We start from the raw sequence: 22,360 nt of genomic DNA, 5'->3' as shown, positions 1-22,360 counted from the left end.
AATCGCTGCTTAAATTTATCTTCAGGATTTTTTTCTTACTTAGAAGCCTTGAAGGCATGAGCATATGTTTGGGTAGGTAGACTTGTACTATGTGGAGTGGAATTACAAAGGCTCTAGGAATTTGAGTTTTTTTTAAAGGGGAGGAAGGGATCCAGTTACAACTCTTGTTCTTTACAAAGTCAGTCACTATTTCTGAGGGAAACAGGTTTGATTGGGCCAAAGCTTGTCACTTCAGCCTTCTCCTTTTTGGACTCCCATCTACAGTGTTTAGAAGATGTTTTTCTTTGTTCGTTATTTCAACTTACCCATTAAGGATACTTGGCAAATTCCTGAAGTATATGGCTTCCTGCTCCTAAATGGGCATCCACACTTGCCCTTCAGCCTTGATCTTTCCTCTTGCAGGTAAAAACAGAAAAGATGGAGAGAAAAACATGGCGGATCCTTTTCTCCCCGTCTGTGCAAGCCTGCCTCCAACCTGGTGATCGTTGACACTCACTCTTTGTGGGAAAACCTTTTTTTTTTTTTTTTTAACATATTATACTAGATTTTACTAATTAACTCAATCTTGTAGCTTCTGCAGTTCCCCCTGCCAAAATCTAGTTCTTAGAGGATTTTTTTCCCTTTTGAACATCTAAACATACTTTGAGCAGAATGATATTTAAAAATATAATTGTATAGCTTCATTAACATCTGAAAAATGCCTACTGAACTAACCCAGCACATCATATAATGGCCAAGTAAAATTTTCGTGTTTTCATGTCCTGTTTTTCTTTGAAATTACGTATCTCAGAAATTAGCTCATTATCTGAAAAAAAAAATGAAGAACTGGTGAATTATAATACAGGAGTGTTGCCACTGAAAGGACTGTTTGATTTACCCAAGCAGGTAATGAACACTGTTGTTGTCAAATTCACTAATGAGTCATCTTAATTAGGATGTAAGCTAAGGGGTATTATTCCAGTGGCCTTTTGTATCCTGGTGCCATATATATTCTTTGGCAAGAAAAGATGAAAAGCAGCAATAAACAACTGAAGACTGCCCATGGCTCTGTAAGGTTTTTGGAACAATTCCTGGGACTGGGAAGTGAAATTGGTCAGCATGTGGAGAAAACTGTCATCTCAGTAGCAAGATTTAAGTGAAGATGACTAAGCCATTAACAGCACGTATGCATATTTAATTCTGTTAACTCCTAACATCAGCCTTCTTGGATCTTTTGTTTTGAGAGGAAGGTCAAGACTTTTTGGAAGGACATGAACAGAAATGGCAGATTAAAATTGAAGTGTATATAATTCTTTCTGGAACTGCTTAAATTTCATTTTTTGAAAATATTTTCATTTCCCCCCCTTTGGTCAAAGAGACATGCTTAAAATTCTTATTTCTTCACAAGAAATAATTTGTTCTTCTTAAATAGGTTTATGGTTAAGGGTGGGATATTATATGAACTTCTCATTTAGTAACTCTAGAATTCCCATCTGTGGTTGGAAGAACTCTTAGGAAAGCTTTGAGAGATATGTAATGACTCCTAAATATGTATGTAGTTAAAAAATAATTGATTAGTCATCATAAAGGAATACATGTCTCTGGCTCAAAATGTTACTTATCTCCACCATTTTTCATTTTCTAGTGTTAATTATTTTTTTTTTTTAAACATCTTTATTGAAGTATAATTGCTTTACAATGGTGTGCTAGCTTCTGCTTTACAACAAAGTGAATCAGTTACACATATACATATGTTGCCATATCTCTTCCCTCTTGCATCTCCCTCCCTCCCACCCTCCCTATCCCACCCCTCTAGGTGGTCACAAAGCACCGAGCTGATCTCCCTGTGCTATGCGGCTGCTTCCCACTAGTTATCTATTTTACATTTGGTAGTGTATATATGTCCATGACACTCTCTCACCCTGTCACATCTCACCCCTCCCCCTCCCCATATCCTCAAGTCCATTCTCTAGTAGGTCTGTGTCTTTATTCCCATCTTGCCACTAGGTTCTTCATGACCTCTTTTTTTTTTTTTTTTTCCCTTAGATTCCATATATATGTGTTAGCATACTGTATTTGTTTTTCTCTTTCTGACTTACTTCACTCTGTATGACAGACTCTAACTCCATCCACCTCATTACAAACACCTCCATTTCATTTCTTTTTATGGCTGAGTAATATTCCATTGTATATATGTGCCACATCTTCTTTATCCATTCATCCGATGATGGACACCTAGGTTGCTTCCATGTCCTGGCTATTGTAAACAGAGCTGCAATGAATATTTTGGTACATGACTCTTTCTGAATTATGGTTTTCTCAGGGTATATGCCCAGTAGTGGGATTGCTGGGTCATATGGTAGTTCTATTTTTAGTTTTTTAAGGAACCTCCATACTGTTCTCCATAGTGGCTGTATCAATTTACATTCCCACCAACAGTGCAAGAGTGTTCCCTTTTCTCCACACCCTCTCCAGCATTTATTGTTTCTAGATTTTTTGATGATGGCCATTCTGACCGGTGTGAGATGATACCTCATTGTAGTTTTGATTTGCATTTCTCTAATGATTAATGATGTTGAGCATTCTTTCATGTGTCTGTTGGCAATCTGTATCTCTTCTTTGGAGAAATGTCTATTTAGGTCTTCTGCCCATTTTTGGATTGGGTTGTTTGTTTTTTTGTTATTGAGCTGCATGAGCTGCTTGTAAATCTTGGAGATTAATCCTTTGTCCGTTGCTTCATTTGCAAATATTTTCTCCCATTCTGAGGGTTGTCTTTTGGTCTTGTTTATGGTTTCCTTTGCTGTGCAAAAGCTTTTAAGTTTCATTAGGTCCCATTTGTTTATTTGTGTTTTTATTTCCATTTCTCTAGGAGCTGGGTCAAAAAGGATCTTGCTGTGACTTATGTCATACAGTGTTCTGCCTATGTTTTCCTCTAAGAGTTTGATAGTGTCTGGCCTTACACTTAGGTCTTTAATCCATTTTGAGTTTATTTTTGTGTATGGTGTTAGGGAGTGTTCTAATTTCATACTTTTACATGTACCTGTCCAATTTTCCCAGCACCACTTATTGAAGAGGCTGTCTTTTCTCCACTGTATATGCTTGCCTCCTTTATCAAAGATAAGGTGACCATATGTGCGTGGGCTTATCTCTGGGCTTTCTATCCTGTTCCATTGATCTATATTTCTGTTTTTGTGCCAGTACCAAACTGTCTTGATTACTGTAGCTTTGTAATACAGTCTGAAGTCAGGGAGCCTGATTCCTCCAGCTCCATTTTTCGTTCTCAAGATTGCTTTGGCTATTCGGGGTCTTTTGTGTTTCCATACAAATTGTGAAATTTTTTGTTCTAGTTCTGTGAAAAATGCCAGTGGTAGTTTGATAGGGATTGCATTGAATCTGTAGATTGCTTTGGGTAGCAGAGTCATTTTCACAATGTTGATTCTTCCAATCCAAGAACATGGTATATCTCTCCATCTATTTGTATCATCTTTAATTTCTTTCATCAGTGTCCTATAATTTTCTGCATACAGGTCTTTTGTCTCCTTAGGTAGGTTTATTCCTAGGTATTTTATTCTTTTTGTTGCAATGGTAAACGGGAGTGTTTTCTTAATTTCACTTTCAGATTTTTCATCATTAGTATACAGGAATGCAAGAGATTTCTGTGCATTAATTTTGTATCCTGCTACTTTACCAAATTCATTGATTAGCTCTAGTAGTTTTCTGGTAGCATCTTTTGGATTCTCTATGTATAGTATCATGTCATCTGCAAACAGTGACAGCTTTACTTCTTCTTTTCCGATTTGGATTCCTTTTATTTCTTTTTCGTCTCTGATTGCTGTGGCTAACACTTCCAAAACTATGTTGAATAATAGTGGTGAGAGTGGGCAACCTTGTCTTGTTCCTGATCTTAGTGGAAATGGTTTCAGTTTTTCACCACTGAGGACAATGTTGGCTGTGGGTTTGTCATATACGGCCTTTATTATGTTGAGGAAAGTTCCCTCTATGCCTACTTTCTGCAGGACTTTTATCATAAATGGGTGTTGAATTTTGTCGAAAGCTTTCTCTGCATCTATTGAGATGATCATATGGTTTTCCTCCTTCAATTTGTTAATATGATGTATCACGTTGATTGATTTGCGTATATTGAAGAATCCTTGCATTCCTGGAATAAACCCCACTTGATCATGGTGTATGATCCTTTTAATGTGCTGTTGGATTCTGTTTGCTAGTATTTTGTTGAGGATTTTTGCATCTATGTTCATCAGTGATATTGGCCTGTAGTTTTCTTTCTTTGTGACATCTTTGCCTGGTTTTGGTATCAGGGTGATGGTGGCCTCGTAGAATGAGTTGGGGAGTGTTCCTCCCTCTGCAATATTTTGGAAGAGTTTGAGAAGGATAGGTGTTAGCTCTTCTCTAAATGTTTGATAGAATTCGCCTGTGAAGCCATCTGGTCCTGGGCTTTTGTGTGTTGGAAGATTTTTAATCACAGTTTCAATTTCAGTGCTTGTGATTGGTCTGTTCATATTTTCTATTTCTTCCTGGTTCAGTCTCGGCAGGTTGTGCATTTCTAAGAATCTGTCCATTTCTTCCAGGTTGTCCATTTTATTAGCATAGAGTTGCTTGTAGTAATCTCTTATGATCGTTTGTATTTCTGCAGTGTCAGTGGTTACTTCTCCTTTTTCATTTCTAATTCTATTAATTTGAGTCTTCTCCTTTTTTCTCTTGATGAGTCTGGCTAATGGTTTATCAATTTTGTTTATCTTCTCAAAGAACCAGCTTTTAGTTTCATTGATTTTTGCTATTGTTTCCTTCTTTTCTTTTTCATTTATTTCTGATCTGATCTTTATGATTTCTTTCCTTCTGCTAGCTTTGGGGTTTTTTTGTTCTTCTTTCTCTAATTGCTTTAGGTGCAAGGTTAGGTTGTTTATTCGAGATGTTTCCTGTTTCTTGATGTAGGCTTGTATTGCTATAAACTTCCCTCTTAGAACTGCTTTTGCTGCATCCCATAGGTTTTGGATCGTTGTGTCTCCATTGTCATTTGTTTCTAGGTATTTTTTGATTTCCCCTTTGATTTCTTCAGTGATCACTTCATTATTAAGTAGTGTATTGTATAGCCTCCATGTGTTTGTATTTTTTACAGATCTTTTCCTGTAATTGATATCTAGTCTCATAGCGTTGTGGTCGGAAAAGATACTTGATACGATTTCAATTTTTTAAAATTTACCAAGGCTTGATTTGTGACCCAAGATATGATCTATCCTGGAGAATGTTCCATGAGCACTTGAGAAAAATGTGTATTCTGTTATTTTTGGGTGGAATGTCCTATAAATATCAATTAAGTCCATCTTGTTTAATGTATCATTTAAAGCTTGTGTTTCCTTATTTATTTTCATTTTGGATGATCTGTCCATTGGTGAAAGTGGGGTGTTAAAGTCCCCTACTATGATTGTGTTACTGTCAATTTCCCCTTTTATGGCTGTTAGTATTTGCCTTATGTATTGAGGTGCTCCTATGTTGGCTGCATAAATATTTACAATTGTTATACCTTCCTCTTGGATCGATCCCTTGATCATTATATAGTGTCTGTCTTTGTCTCTTGTAATTGTCTTTATTTTAAAGTCTATTTTGTCTGATATGAGAATTGCTACTCCAGCTTTCTTTTGATTTCCATTTGCATGGAATATCTTTTTCCATCCCCTCACTTTCAGTCTGTATGTGTCTCTAGGTCTGAAGTGGGTCTCTTGTAGACAGCATATATATGGGTCTTGTTTTTGTATCCATTCAGCCAGTCTGTGTCTTTTGGTGGGAGCATTTAATCCATTTACATTTAAGGTAATTATCGATATGTATGTTCCTATTCCCATTTTCTTAAATGTTTTGGGTTTGTTATTGTAGGTGTTTTCCTTCTCTTGTGTTTCTTGCCTAGAGAAGTTCCTTTAGCATTTGTTGTAAAGCTGGTTTGGTGGTGCTGAACTCTCTCAGCTTTTGCTTGTCTGTAAAGGTTTTAATTTCTCCATCAAATCTGAATGAGATCCTTGCTGGGTAGAGTAATCTTGGTTGTAGGTTTTTCTCCTTCATCACTTTAAGTATATCCTGCCACTCCCTTCTGGCTTGCAGCGTTTCTGCTGAAAGATCAGCTGTTAACCTTATGCTGATGCCCTTGTGTGTTATCTGTTGTTTTTCCCTTGCTGCTTTTAATATGTTTTCTTTATATTTAATTTTTGATAGTTTGATTAATATGTGTCTTGGTGTGTTTCTCCTTGGATTTATCCTGTATGGGACTCTCTGTGCTTCCAGGACTTGATTAACTATTTCCTTTCCCATATTAGGGAAGTTTTCAACTATAATCTCTTCAAATATTTTCTCAGTCCCTTTCTTTTTCTCTTCTTCTTCTGGGACCCCTATAATTCGAATGTTGGTGCGTTTAATGTTGTCCCAGAGGTCTCTGAGACTGTCCTCAGTTCTTTTCATTCTTTTTTCTTTATTCTGGTCTGCAGTAGTTATTTCCACCATTTTATCTTCCAGGTCACTTATCCGTTCTTCTGCCTCAGTTATTCTGCTATTGATCCCATCTAGAGTATTTTTAATTTCATTTATTGTGCTTGTCATCGTTTCTTGGTTCCTCTTTAGTTCTTCTACGTCCTTGTTAAATGTTTCTTGCATTTTGTCTATTCTATTTCCAAGACTTTGGATCATCCTTACTATCATTATTCTGAATTCTTTTTCAGGTAGACTACCTATTTCCTCTTCATTTGTTAGGTCTGGTGTGTTTTGACCCTGCTCCTTCATCTGCTGTGTGTTTTTCTGTCTTCTCATTTTGCTTATCTTACTGTGTTTGGGGTCTCCTTTTCACAGGCTGCAGGTTCGTAGTTCCCGTTGTTTTTGGTATCTGTCCCCAGTGGCTAAGGTTGGTTCAGTGGGTTGTGTAGGTTTCCTGGTGGAGGGAACTAGTGCCTGTGTTCTGGTGGATGAGGCTGGATGTTGTCTTTCTGGTGGGTTCGTCCACGTCTGGTGGTGTGTTTTGGGGTGTCTGTGGCCTTATTATGATTTTAGGCAGCCTCTCTGTTAATGGATGGGGCTGTGTTCCTCTCTTGCTAGTTGTTTGGCATAGGGTGTCCAGCACTGTAGCTTGCTGGTCGTTGAGTGAGGCTGGGTCTTGATGTTGAGATGGAGATCTGTGAGAGATTTTCGCCGTTTGGTATTACGTGGAGCTGGGAGGTCTCTTGTGGACCAGTGTCCTGAAGTTGGCTCTCCCACCTCAGAGGCACAGCCCTGATGCCTGGCTGGAGCACCAAGAGCCTTTCATCCACACGGCTCAGAATAAAAGGGAGAAAAAATGGAAAGAAAGAAAAAAAGAGGATAAAATAAAATAAAATAAAGCAATTATAATAAAAAATAAGAAAAAAAATTATTAAGAGTAAATTTATTAAGAAAAAAATTTTTTTTTTAATTTTTAAAAATAGATTTATTAATTTTTTATACTAAAAATAAGAAAAAAATTATTTAGAAAAAATGTATTAAGAAAAAAAATTTTTTAATTTTTTAAAATAAAAAATATGAAAAAACTTATTAAAAATTTTTTTAAAAATAGAAAATAAGGAAAAAATTATTAAGAAAACATTTATTAGGGAAAAAAAAATTTTTAAGCCAAAAAAAAAAAAAAAAAAAAACGGACGGACCTAACCCTAGGACTAACGGTGAGAGCAAAGCTATACAGACAAAATCTCACCCAGAAGCATACACATCTACACTCACAAAAAAAAGGTAAAGGGGAAAAGTTAATATATCCTGCTCCCAAAGTCCATCTCCTAAATTTGGGATGATTTGTTGTCTATTCAGGTATTCAACAGATGCAGGCACATCAAGTTGTTTGTGGAGCTTTAATCCGCTGCTTCTGAGGCTGCTGGGAGAGATTTCCCTTTCTCTTCTTTGTTCGTACAGCTCCCGGGGTTCAGCTTTGGATTTGGACCCGCCTCTGCATGTAGGTCCCCTGAGGGCGTCTGTTCCCCGCCCAGACAGAACGGGGTTAAAGGAGCAGCTGATTCGGGGGCTCTGGCTCAGTCAGGCCGGGGGGAGGGAGCGGTACGGAGGAGGCGGGGCGAGCCTGCGGCGGCAGAAGCCGGCGTGACGTTGCAGCAGCCTGAGGCGCGCCGTGCGCTCTCCCGGGGAAGTTGTCCCCGGATTACGGGAGCCTGGCCGTGGCGGGCCGCACAGGCTCCCGGGAGGGGCGGTGTGGAGAATGACCTGTGCTCGCCCACAGGCTGTTTGGTGGCGGCAGCAGCAGCCTTAGCGTCTCATGCCCGTCTCTGGGGTCCGCGCTGATAGCCGCGGCTCGCGCCCATCTCTGGAGTTCGTTTAAGTGGCGCTCTGAATCCCCTCTCCTTGCACGCCGCGAAACAAAGAGGCAAGAAAAAGTCTCCTGCCTCTTCGGCAGCTGCAGACTTTTTCTCGTGCACCCTCCCGGCTAGTTGTGGTGCGCTAGACCCTTCAGGCTGTGTTCACGCAGCCAACCCCAGTCCTCTCCCTGGGATCCGACCGAAGCCCGCGCCTCAGCTCCCAGCCCCCGCCCGCCCCGGCGGGTGAGCAGACAAGCCTCTCGGGCTGGTGAGTGCTGCTCGGCGCCGAGCCTCTGTGCGGGAATCTCTCCGTTTTTCCCTCTGCGTCCCTGTTGCTGTGGGATCCGCGCTGATAGCCGCGGCTTGCGCCCGTCTCTGGAGCTCGTTTAGGCGGCGCTCTGAATCCCCTCTCCTTGCGCGCCGCGAAACAAAGAGGCAAGAAAAATTCTCTTGCCTCTTTGGCAGCTGCAGTCTTTTTCCCGGACTCCCTCCCGGCTAGCACCGAAGCCCGAGCCCCAGCTCCCAGGCCCCGCCCGCCCCGGCGGCTGAGCAGACAAGCCTCTCGGGCTGGTGAGTGCTGGTCGGCACCGCTCCTCTGTGCGGGAATCTCCGCTTTGCCCTCCGCACCAATGTGGCTGCGCTCTCCTCCGTGGCTCCGAAGCTTCCCCCCTCTGCTACCCGCAGTCTCTGCCCACGAAGGGGCTTCCTAGTGTGTGGAAACCTTTCCTCCTTCACAGCTCCCTCCCACTGGTGCAGGTCCCGTCCCTATTCTTTTGTCTCTGTTATTTCTTTTTTCTTTTGCCCTACCCAAGTACGTGGGGATTTTCTTGCCTTTTGGGAGGTCTGACGTCTTCTGCCAGCGTTCAGTGGGTGTTCTGTAGGAGCAGTTCCACGTGTAGATGTATTTCTCATGTATCTGTGGGGAGGAAGGTGATCTCCGCGTCTTACTCTTCCGCCATCTTGCCCCTCCCTCTAGTGTTAATTATTGTCACAGAAGGAAGCATCTTAGGATTTAGACTGGAGATCTAGGGCAATTGTCATTCTAATAAGATATTTTAAAATAATTTGAGATTGTCATGTATCCATAAATATTGCCATGGAGATGTGCACGAACCAGCATTGTGGTCCATAGTCCATCACTGAAAGTATACCACCAAGATCAGATAGGAATATAGTTTGGGAAAGAAAGAATAAAAATTAGAAAGGAAACCACATGAAAAGTATGACAAATGGCAGGAAAAGGAGAATATTTTTGTTTAGATAAACTGCATCAATATCAACTAGAATTACATAGATTCATTTAGCTCCTTTATCCTCATTCTCATTTCTCATAGGGATCTACGTTCATTTTTAACAATGTACGAGGTTAAAATACCAATTTTAGAGGTTAAAAAACTACTATATTCCTATTAAATGGTAGAGATGTTTAATATTCAGCTTCATCTTAGTACAGTCTTAACGTTTTAACAAGAGCACACAAATTTGTGTTTTATTACCTTATAATAAAACTGTTGTCTTAACTAATTTTCAGAGCAAGAACGGGCATGTAGTAATAAAGAGACTCTAACTGACATATTTTGGTAAAGAAGAAGCCATGTGCCTTAATATAACTGATGTTCTTTCAGCATTGTTATTTTCAGATTATTTTATTTTAAAAGGGATGATAATTTGTACTGAAAGTTTTTTGTTTTCTTAACATTTAAACTTTTCATTAAAATTTGCTCTTTTGGTAAAAATAAACAGTGAACCACAGGATATTCGTATGTGGTGCTTTGCTTTTAATTACTTACGGAGCAATTACAAATGGAAATAGGATGACACTGAGATGTCTTTCCTGCTTAGCGCCAAGGCTTGCATTAAATGTGTGCTATGTGGAGTGGAGTCCCAGAAGGACCAGCAGGTTTTTTGGGTCCAGTTCCAACTACAGTTATTTAGAGAGCCGGTCAGCCTTTCGGAGGGAGAAAGTGCATTAGGGTTACTGCCTAAGTATTGGCGCTGACTCAAGAGACGCCTGGGGTATAGTCATGGCTACTATGCATCGTGTTTAATCCTGAAGGATCCCAGTTTCAAATCTTCTATCCCACTTGACTTATGGGAAAATTAGTCTCAGGTATTGACTGAGAAAATATAGTCAGCTTATAATATGTGAATAATCATTTTGAAAATTTTTTTCCTGCTATTTTTTCTCAAATGTCTAAAAACTACTTCACTGAGTGTTACTACGTTCCTAAAGAAGGAATAGCAGAATCGAGAAATAATTGTATTTATGTTCATTTTTCCTTCTAATTACTTTACATATAAAAGAAAACTGAGTGGAAATCACATCTGTATTTTGTTCACACATAGGTATTTTTTTCTAAAAACACTAGTAAAATTCAGGAAAGTTTAACAAATCCCTTCATGATAATAAAAAACTGGGCATGTAGTAGGAATTTATAAATGGGTGATATCTTTACCTTCACTTATCTGAATTAACAGATTACAAAAAGATTTAAAAAGCTGTAGTCAATATATCACAGTTTTTGTTATTTTTCCCACAATATACACTAGTGCCCAAGTAATTCATATTCTCCCCAACAAAAAAGGTCTCTAAAGGAAAGCAGTAAATACCATTTTTGAATTTGAATCTGATAATGCTGTTTTTAAATGATTGTTTTTACTATAGTTAATGAAAAGTCTCCTGGCAAATCAGTTGAGTTCAAGTCTTAGCTTTGCCGTTTGCTAGCTGGATGACTGTGGTTATTTTATTTAATCTGTCCATGTCTGGGTTTCCTCATTTGTAAACTAGTGAAAATAATAGTGCCTACATCATAGGGTTATTTGTAAGAATTATAAAAGATTTAGCAATGACTCAGATATAATAAGGACTTAGTAAAATATATTACTTTTATTAAAATAGACAATATAAATGTCCTTACCTAGTAAAATATATTACTTTTATTAAAATAGGCAATATAAATTTCCGTTTTTGGATTCACTAACATTTTATGCTCTTATGAGTTCATACTTTTTTAAAAATGCAGACAAATCCAAGAGAACCACAGTATAAATGTGTCAGTTATCAGGTAGTTCTTTGCAGGCTTTTTGTGGACAGACACGTTTGGGCTGCATGATTTGAATTTCAAACGGGCTTCTTCTCGCTTTGCCTGGGTTGTACCAGGAAACCCAGTCTCTTGTCTTTTTCTGTACTCTGTCACAGACCAGCTGTGTGATTCTGGCAATAACCTTCCTGAACTTCAGCATCCTTTTGTAAAATGTACAGGTATTGACTTCAGTGATCTCTAAAGTGTGTGTGATCTACATCACTTAGCCAAATGTTTTCAATATTTGCCTGTAGTCAGTGATTTAATAGTAAAAACATTGAGAACCTAGAAAAATTTAGGAAAAGAGAATATGGATGTGGCCAGTGAAACTGCATTGAACCACAGATGATAAGGACCATTCTGGCTATTTCCAAAGTCCTCCACTATGTAAAAAAAAGTGACAGAAAAAAGCCTCAGTAATTATAGACTCCTTTTGCCTGATTTTGAAGAACTCACAATGTAGAAACATAACACTAACAAGGATCTTGATAGACGACTAATTATCCCCCATAGGTGAGATTTTTTGGAGCTTTCTCAGTCAGTAATCTCTGAGAGAGATATTTAAAGCCAGAGAGAAAGGTTACAATGGGTGAAAAACAAGAATTGAAAGATAGAGGGTAATGCAAATAAAAGAGGAAGAACGGTCCATAGTGGCAGCCTCTACCTGAAGAAGTACAGAAAGGTAGTGGTTGAACACTGTGGTATTGAAAAGGAAAAGAATCAATATTGAAGCCTGTACTGTTAATTTATAAAGGAGGATTTTAGTCAGCTGGACGGGCCTAACACAGTTAGTGATGTCCACACTTACCGACATCTGTCAGCATTTGGAAGAATCGGAAAACAAAAATAGCAGCACTGTTTTATGGACATGATATATAAGCTTAATAAAATGAATTTCAGAACTCCAGGGCATGGGGGGTATGTAGTGACAAGCAAGTGGTATAGATAAAACCATATTCGTAAAAACTAAAAACAAAAAGCATACTTGGAATAACTTTTTATCCTCTCCTTCCTATCTCTTTTTCTCTTTTTCTCATTTTCTTCTCTTTCCAACTCCCTTAGTATTTACTAATAGTGAGAAGAACTGATGAAAAGCCTTTGCCAGGGCTAGTCAGAGAAATATTCCAGTTCCTTCTTTTTTTATTCCCACTATGGATCATTAATGATAAAAACAAAAGACAGAAAAAAATGGAAGAATAAAATAATTTGTCATCTAATATACTTAGGCATTTAAAATACAGGTCAAATTCCAAAGGTCCTTTCCCTCTGACCAATTGCTCTGTTTCATGATAATTTAAATTTGGTATAAATAGTGTTCTTAGCAATCATTAGCTATCTGCCTGAGGACACCTAAGAAACTGGAAAGGTATACCGATAGAGTAATAGTGAAATAACCTGCATCTAGCTGTCCATTCGCTTACATTTTCCCTAGCTTCAATTCTTTCCTTAAAGATTTCTTGAAAGTGTTTGCACAGTGATGAGAGCTTAAAAAAGAAAGAAACAAACTCTGAGTCAGAATTATGTATTGCTTTTTTGTCACTGAAGAAAGAATCAGAAGGACCGCCGGTTCCTAAATGCCTGCCTTTGTGCTGAGGAACTAGTGGCTGCATTATTTCATTTTCTACCACAACACTTTTTTCTCCATTCTGAACAGAAAATCTGAACAAGTAACATCAGCTACACTGCTTAGAAAACCTTCCTTCTGGGAGACAGTGCAGGGCTGGCCCAGTTTGTCTCCATAGAACCACTCTATTTTTGCTGCATCTTGATTCCTTAGTACACATTAGAGGGCCTTCACATCCCCAGCCATTCCTTACCTCCATCAAATTTACTAGAAACACCTTACTTTTGAGTGGAAACAAGTGATAAATAAACAATCTGGTAAACAAATCCCTGTTAATTATTAACAAGTATTACTCCTGTCCTATAGCTCAGATGCCCAGAAAGCTCTTACAGATGTAACAGTAATAACATTAATAGCTAAAATTTACTAAGGACTTCCTGTGGACCAGGCCTAATACTACATTCTTTAAACATTTTATTTCAATCCTAACAACAATCCTATCTGGTCTATTTTTATTACTCTGATTTTATAGTTGAGAAAATGAAAGTTTAGTAAATTTGAGAAACTTGCCCAATACAAATCAAGGCACTGGATTTAAAGTCAAGCCTTTTTTAACTCTAAAATCTCTGCTATTTAATAGTATATTTTCTCTCAGGTATTTTCTGGGGGATATTTGTAGTTAATTACTAGATGGAAAAATCTACTTTATATCAAAGTGAACCATTACCAAATAATATTGCCACATGGTGGTTTTGGGAATATCAACCAACTCCTTTCCATTTGTTTTCTCAATTTCACCTTCTTATGATGATACAGTACTTCAATACAGATTGTATTGTGGATGACTGTTATGTTTACAGAACTGTCTGAAGGTCAATGTGTTAAATTTATTTATGTCTTCACCAAATATTTACTAAGAACTCACTATAGGCCAGGCATATATCAGAGAAAAAAATGCATAAGTATAATTACAGTCTTTTGTTCAATAATATTGTTCCTCAGTGAATGGGTGACTGGATAAATTATCATGCATATAACGTCCCAACAGATACACTAATTGTATGCGACTTTAATCTGACTTTGCGAAGGTCATTCATTTGCCATCAAAGAACTTCAGAGAATAATAGCAGGGAAATGATTTTCACTTTAATGGTAAAAGACTAACCTTTGGCAATTTTGTCTTAAATTCCCTTTAACATTTTCTGAATGCCATAATTTTATGCTCAGAAAAAGTGTCTGAATGCCTTCACTATAAGACTTTCTCTTCCTTTTAAAATTTATATTTTTTATATTTCATTTCTAATTTTTAATTTTAATACTCTGAAATATTCCACTCAGTAATTGACTTGGAATGATACTTCATGTGACATAAGGAACTTCGTGGTTCTGATCAAGAATATGCATTGTATTTCAATGTGGTTTTTACATATGAAAAATACAATGTGTTCTTTCTGAATATCAAATGTGTTTTATATAATTTATGTGGCTATTTTCATTAATTGTGGATGGTGTATTATTATTACTTTTAATTAACATCAGGAAGTATAAGAATACTATTACAGATTATACATTTACAAAAATTTATTTACCTTTATTAATTTGTTACATAATTCCAAATAAAATTTACTACCATCAATAGGCTGTGTCTTGTGTTATTTTAATATTAGTAGTAATGCAGTTGTGTTGATCTACACACACGTTTTCCTCCTTGGGACCAACCACAAGGAAATTGGTGAAGGTTTGCAGTGTTGTCTATACCTTTGCAAAGACCAAAGCCCATGTGGAGAAAAAAGGCCAAGTAGACAAAGCATCTGATCTGACATTTAAATAGGAAGGCACTTATTTTCAGCTAAAAGATTAAAACTTTGTTTTATTTAATACTTTTTCAATAACAAAAGTTGCCACTTAACAAAGTTGTTGATTATTATATTCACTATGCCTAATTCAGTTGGGGATGGCCTCCTTTCTGGTGCAAAGAAAACAAGTGATTTCATTGTCTGAAATGTCTATTCTAGGAGTTCTCTGGCAACTGAGAGCCTTCTTTAGCATTGTAAGTGATAGATGCCACATTACCACATAAAGGATTTATTTTTACATTTTTACAAAGAAGAAATCATGATGCAAAGTATAAGTATCTTGTATACCATGTATGCCATAATGCTGGCATTCACTACTGTCTATTACTGTTATTTATTTACCGGGCCAATTCACCCTTTTCAAGACAAAGTGCTGTTCAACACCTAAAAGTTATGTCTCTTTTATCTTGTCATTTCTACCACCCAGAACGGTGTTCTCAGTTTAGAGAATAATATTAATACTGAATTATGAAACATCTCTGAAAGCCTATTTTTAACATTGTTTTATGTTCTGCAGTCATAATTCTTCTGGCCTAAGACTCTTCAATATATTATTTGATGCTTTCAGATCATTCCTCGTATACCTGAATTGACAGTTGTTTTCTACATTTTATATAAATAGAGATATCTCTTTTAATATAATTTATTTCTATTAGTTTAATTAACATGAAATGTATTACCCAAAATGATACATACAAGCATTCTCAGAAATTTCTACTCCAAGTAACATAAATTATCTATAACATTTAGAGTTATATGTCCTGCCTCCTTTTGGGTAGACAGAATGAAACATACGACTGACTATCCTCGTATCTGAACTGTGCTGTCAGCTCTGATCCATGCATTCAGCAAACATTCGTTAACTATCGCTATGCTACAATCTGTTATGTCAGGTTCCTTTGATGCCAACTGCATTTTATGAGTCAAAGAGTATCGTATGTATGATATAATAATAATGCCATTTTTAAAGGACAGAATTTATCTCCTTTCATAAAAAGAGACATCATGAAATCATTTAGTAAAAACCATAAATACCATTATTACTGCTTCTTATAGTTTATGTTTAAATGGAATGTGACACCACTGATTTCATCGTGTAGATGTTCTTCAGATTAATTGCAAAGAGGGCATTTTTGTATTCTAATGTGCAGTTAATTCACTAGCTGGGATTCATTGATTCATTACCCAATTTTCATTCCAGGCCCTCCAGGCCCTCCAGGTGGTCTGCGAATAGAAGACATTAGGGCCACTTCTGTGGGACTTACTTGGAGCCGTGGTTCAGACAATCATAGTCCTATATCTAAATACACTATCCAGACCAAGACTATTCTTTCAGATGACTGGAAAGATGCAAAGACGGGTGAGTTTTACTTGTTTGATTAATCTGTTCATATTTTGAGATGAATTCTTTCATCAAAAACAAACAAACAAAAAAACCTGGATGTTTTAAGAATTTTATCATCGACCCTGAAAATTTTCTTAAAACAAACAATCCCAATGTTTTAGTAGTAAAGAAAACCACAGCAAACTAAATGTTTTAAAGCTATAGGGGAAGAAGCAGCATGTCTAAATCAATAATGGGGAAGCAAAGAGAGGTCTCTTGGGTTTCTTATTTGAGCTACGTGTTAAGTCTAAAATGTACTAGGAAAAACTTATAAGGAAGGTGGATTTGGCAAATGGCATCTATAACATTATTTATGACCCTTTTTATCCAATTATATAGACACTATAGTTCTGCATTCTAAAACAAGATACAATTGATCATAAAGATTAAGCACCTAAATCTTACTACCATAACTTTTTACTTTCTGAATATGTTCTTATCTGGCTTGAATTTCCTCAAAAACAGGTTTTTAAAGAAGTTTAGTACCTCAACCTTTTTTTTCCTCTCATATTAAGATTTTCTAACAGACAAAAACTAATTAAGAGCAAGTGGGTACTGTTCCTTGTGTATAAGTTATTACCATTGCCATTTGTCATCACTAGTCTTCAAATATCACATATCAGCGTATTTTCTCATAGAGCATGAAAGAAGATAGAGGATTGTTTTGATAAAATAACCTGTTTATCTTTGTCATTGTTGACAATATTTTTAACCAAACTTGCAATTGTCAGAATTTCTTTTACATGCATAAAGAAGAGGTGTAGAAATATGTTCTCAGTTGTCACCAGAGGGGAGAAAAAAAGACAAAAGTGAATAGAACGTTCCTTTTTTTAAAAAAATGAAAAAGAATTAATCCCAGCACATCTTAAACCTGCTCACTTTAATCTTAACATAACAGAATTTATTTGTATTGCTCCCTGAGAAGTTTTAATTTAGTCACCTTTTTTTTTTCTGGTAATTTCTTCCTATCATGGGAAATAAATGAAATATAAACTTGAAATCTGTTACAAGGGTTTAGGATATATTTTAGCATTAAGTAATTCTCCACATAAGTGTATGAGGTTCAAATGAATTAGAAACAAGTGAAACTTTTCTATTACATTATGCTTGTGAGTATAAGAATTATCTGTAAATATACTTGGCAAAATCAGACCTTTTGAAAAACAATTTTAAAAACCATTTAGATATTTGATAAACATAAAGCATGAGCAGTTTCTACTTCTCAAAATAGAATGAAAATGGATGATAATGATAAAACCATAGATAATAATAAATATCTAGCCAAATTTACATTAATTATAGATACTAGAGAATAAATGAAATAAATAAGCATATGGTTAAAATTTGGTTTGGCTTTGAAAAAGGAATAATGATTGCAATCATCTCCATTAGTGCTTACCATGCTTACCACATTTGCTTACCATATGGCTCAATTAAAATATGCTTTCCATTAAAAAAATTTTTTCCACTATAAATTAAGTTCCATGAGGGCGAAGACTTTTGTTTGATTCACTGTGCTATCCCTAGCAACTAGATAGTGCTCATTCATTAAATACATATTTATTGAGCTCCCACTGTGTGCCTGAACCTGTCCTAGATACATAGTTGACCAGCAGTGAATAAAACAGAGAGGAAAAAAAAGGTCAAAAGAAAAGCCACAACCCTACCTTCAAAGAGCTTACATTCTAGTAGGAGAGATGGTAATAAACAACTAATTAAAATATATAATAAGTCACATGGTGATTAGTGATAAAGAAAAACAACAGAGAAGGGAGATGGGGAGGCAAGAGTTGCATTTAAATAGGATGTTTCTAATATTAGTACAGCCACTCCAATTTGTTATGGTTCCTGTTTGCATGTTATATCTTTTACAATTGTCAACCTATTTGTATATTTGAATCTAAAGTATATTTTCTGTTGACAGCATATATTTGGATCCTATTTTTTATCCAGTCTGACAATCTCTGCCTTTTGATTAGATTATTTAATCCATTGATATTTAATATTATCATTGATGTAGCTGAATTTATATCTGCCACTGTATTTTTGCTTTCTAAATGTTTCATTTGTTTATGTCCTTTTATTTCTTCTTTATTGCTTTCTTTTGCATTAAATGAATATTTTCTAGTGTAAAAATTCAACTAATTTAATGAAATTCTCTAAATATAAAAACTTAATGATTACTTTAGAGCTTACCTGGTATAATGGAATTTATCACAATAAACTTCATATTTTTACCAACAATATCAGTGAGATATAGAAACGTTACTCTTAGCACTATTCCATTCTGCCCCTTTTTTGTGCTATGGATTATTATTCATACATCTATACTGTATATATTATACACCTATGTACATTGCAAATTCAGTAAACTTCTGAAATTATTGCTTTCTATAATTTTAATGTCTTTTAAAGAAACTAAGAGAAGAAAGGAAAACAAGTATATATTTATAGTTTGTTATATTAAGTAACATAGTAAATATTTAACATTTCTGATCCTCCTCATTTGTTTCTGTCAATTTGAATTATCATCTGATGTTATTTTCTTACTGTAATACAACTTCGCTTCTACCTGTCCCTTTAAGTTATGTCAAATATATTACATTTCTCTATGCTGTAAGCCCAACAACACAATTTTACTACATACACACACCGTATATATACATTTATACATATGTATATGTGTATGGGTAGATGCATAAGTAGATAGATAAAGATAGATAAATAGATAGATATTCTCTACAATGGCCTTTAAATCAGATAAGAGAAGAAAGAAGAAATATGTATTTATACTTTTCTAATTACATAATTACCTTTACCAGTGCTTCTTATTTTTTTGGATGGTTTTTTCAAATTACTGTCAATGGTCAACTGCTTTCAGCCTGAAGAACTTTTTGGAGTATTTCTTGTAAGTCAGGTCTGCTCCCAACAAATTCTCTGTTTTTTTTTATCTGGGAATGTCTTTATTTTGCTTTCAGTTTTAAAAGGTAGTTTTATTTTCTTCGTTGCGTTGACAGCTTTTTTCCCCCCCTTTATGCTCCTGGTGATAAAGGGCGTCTTGGATGGAAGATCTTTTCTATTCTCAGTGGCTGAAAGTTGTTTCTAAGTCCTTCATATTTACCAATATATTTTCTATTTCTGGGTTTTCCATTGCTTTCTGTAGAACTGGATTTCTATCTGTTATAATTTTTCTAAGTAAAGAACTTCTTTTAACATGTCTAACTCTTCAGGTTACTGGAGTCAAAGACATTCAGCTTTTTTTACACTAACAAATAGTTTTCTTTTAATATTTAAGTGATTTTTTGGATATATGTTCTAAGCTGCTTTTTTTGAGCACTTAATAAAGTGTCTTTGTCTTTTTGCCTTCATTGTTTCTGACAAGAAGTCAACTATTCATTTTACCTTATATTCCTGTATTTAATGTGTCCATATTCTCTAGCTGCTTTCAAGATTTCTCTTTGTATTTGCTTTTCAGCTTGATGAGAATATATTTATCCAGATGCAGTTTACTGGCATCTTAGACCTTTGAGGTGATATCTTTCTTCAGCTTTGGAAATTCTCAGACATTATCTCTTTAGATATTCCTCTGTCCAACTCTCGCTCTTCTTGGTCTCTTGTGAAATATATGTTAGATTGTGGACACTGTGTGTGTGTGTGTGTGTGTGTGTGTGTGTGTGTGTGTGTGTGTGCATTGATTGATTTTCAAACATTGTGTGTAAAAGAACAGTAGAGGCTGAATAAATATTTTTTTCCCAGGAAAATTCATGTCATTCTTTCAGGGATTGAGTCAATCTAATCTGTCATTGAGATGATCTGAGCTTTGCTGTTAAATTCAGTTCTATACAGGCTTCAAGTGTTTTGAGCACAGGATCACAACCTTTCCCCCATATTGCATGTCTGGAGGTTTTCCAGTCTTCCTATCAGACTTCAGCTTTCTTCTCCAGCTTGGACATCAGGGAGGGCTCTTGCTCCTCCCCTGCTCCTGCCCCAGACAGCTGTTGTCTGATAATCAGTCTAAAGCACAGAGTGCTGGGGCAGTGGGGGAGAATTTTCTCAGTTCTTCTATCCTTCCCTCAGACTTCACAGATCCAAAGCACCTGCTCCTCAGATGGGAAGCAAATCTCTGTTACCCTCTTACCACTCACCCAGCCACACATGGGCACTCACTTATATCCAGTGTAAGGCTCAGAGTGCATGCAGGGTCTCAATTTTCCTGCTCTGCTCTTAAATTTGAGCAGATCTGAGGTGTCTGTGCCTTTAAGGGTGGTCTCTCAACACTCTTGTCCGGCTTCCGAACTTTCTTGAATGCATCTGGTAAAGCCTACAGAGAAAGAGTTAGTCAACAGGTAAGGACTCTCCTTGATTTGGGGCTCCCAGGGATTCAAAATAGCCATGCCAGCCTGCACTTTATCTTTAAATATCTATGAAAAGTTAAACTGCCTTTTTCTTATGAACGTCTATGACTAAACCCTCCTCTCCCTGTGACTCTACTGATGATGACTTTAGTTCATTAGATTTCTTCACAAACTCAGCTCTCCAATGGGCTCTGAAAAAACTATTATTTTGTAGATTATCTTGCATGTTCTTCCTGTTAGTTGGTCAGTAAAGTTCTTGTGACTGTGTTCTAAGTGGAAGTGGAAAAAAAAAAATTTACAACCAATGCAGAAATAAAAATCATGTGGTTCTCATTTACAGTGGTGTCCACTGAAAAAAGAAGGTATAGGATTAAATTCAGTTTCATGCAGGTAATTACTTAAGGTGTCCAATAAATATTTTTCAAAGATACCAACTTTCAGCATTCCAATGATTAAATTTAGAATAATGAGATGAAATAATAGACTGTAGATCTTTAAAACAATCTACTGTAAGTATTACTTCTCTGGAACTTTTTTGGGGATGGACAACAGAAATCTGATACCATTCCTAGTGTTCTACAAGATGCTCAGGTCACATTTAGAATGTGTGTTGGATTCTATGCTGCTACTTTCAGAGGAAAAATTATAGAATATTGTTGGTGATGGCGTGTGTGTGTGTTTGTGTGGAAAAGGAATGTTGGCCAGAAAATAAAATGGCCTGGAAACTGTGCTATGAGGAGCAATTGAGAGAACCTCAGATATGTTCTTGAAAAAGGAGAAGAAAATTGTCTTTATATTTAAAGTTCTGTCTTGTGGAAGACTAGAATTAATTGTTACCAATCCTCTGCAATTATCGTCGTGGCACATAAATCTCCCTCTGAATTTTAGATTATTTCTTCAGAATAGACATTTGTGAGTTAAATTATTGAGTGTAAACATGCTTAAGCCCATGAGCTTACTACAAAATTACACTGTAGAAAGGTGGAATAAGTTTTATTCCAATCAACAGTATATAAGCGTCTCTTCCACCATACCTTTACTTAGTATTTAGTATTTTCTTTTTAAATCTTTGTCAAATTGATAGGTTAAAAAAATTAAAAAGCATTAGGCTCCTTGTAGGAGATTTACATTTTAGAATTTACTGTTTTATTTTTTGCCTTTCCATAGCTTACTTTTGTTGCTCTTATTTCAAAGATAAACTTCTGGGTTTTTATGAGGCAGCATGCAAACTTTCCATAGAGAAGAATCAATGAATCACACTTTCTGGGAATTCAGAGAACAATCCAATTCTCTTTCTCTGCAAGGAACATTGTCATACCTCTGGCTCTTCTCTGAGTCCTGCCAGATGATCTACAGGTTGGGTCTAGAGCCTCTAACATCACACTGAGTAGTTGTGTCAGAGCCAGAGAGAGGCCTTTAATTGTCCATTTTCATTCTGAAACAATGGACCAGCTTTTTCAGCTAGATCCCCAAGTGGGTAATTCTTTCTGGGTAGTTTCAAATACTTGGGTTTTAGATTGAGATGGAGGATCCTAAGGAGTCAAACTGTATTTAAACCCCGAGGAAATAGCAGAACTCACTATGGCAACTTCCAAGAATCTAGAACAGGTGTGATTATATTACCTGGAGTTATTTTTGAAACATCTGCTTTTTAGTCTGGAGGTCATTCTGCCTAGTTCTGAAGCTTCTCAGGGAACTAGTTGTTGTGGTCTGAAGGCAGAGCACCACAAAGCATGGTTGCCAGGCAATTGTGACTATTGGCCTTGGGATACCCATGAGGCTTGCTTCTCTTTTCCTCCAAAGAAT

The 22,360-nt window shown here is 36.5% G+C and overlaps 1 protein-coding gene across 1 annotated transcript in view; it reads left to right on the top strand.

Annotated features, from left to right (window-relative positions):
• Window positions 1-22,360, top strand: part of CNTN1 (contactin 1) — a 372,949-nt gene that overhangs the window by 279,642 nt on the left and 70,947 nt on the right. Inside the window, exon 16 of the mRNA XM_061206213.1 lies at window positions 16,017-16,175. Coding sequence (XP_061062196.1) covers window positions 16,017-16,175 — 159 coding nt within the window. The remainder of the gene's footprint in view (window positions 1-16,016; window positions 16,176-22,360) is intronic.

Source organism: Eubalaena glacialis, chromosome 11, assembly GCF_028564815.1.
Source record: "Eubalaena glacialis isolate mEubGla1 chromosome 11, mEubGla1.1.hap2.+ XY, whole genome shotgun sequence".
NCBI lineage: Eukaryota > Metazoa > Chordata > Mammalia > Artiodactyla > Balaenidae > Eubalaena > Eubalaena glacialis.
This window is presented reverse-complemented; position numbering and strand designations above follow the sequence as displayed.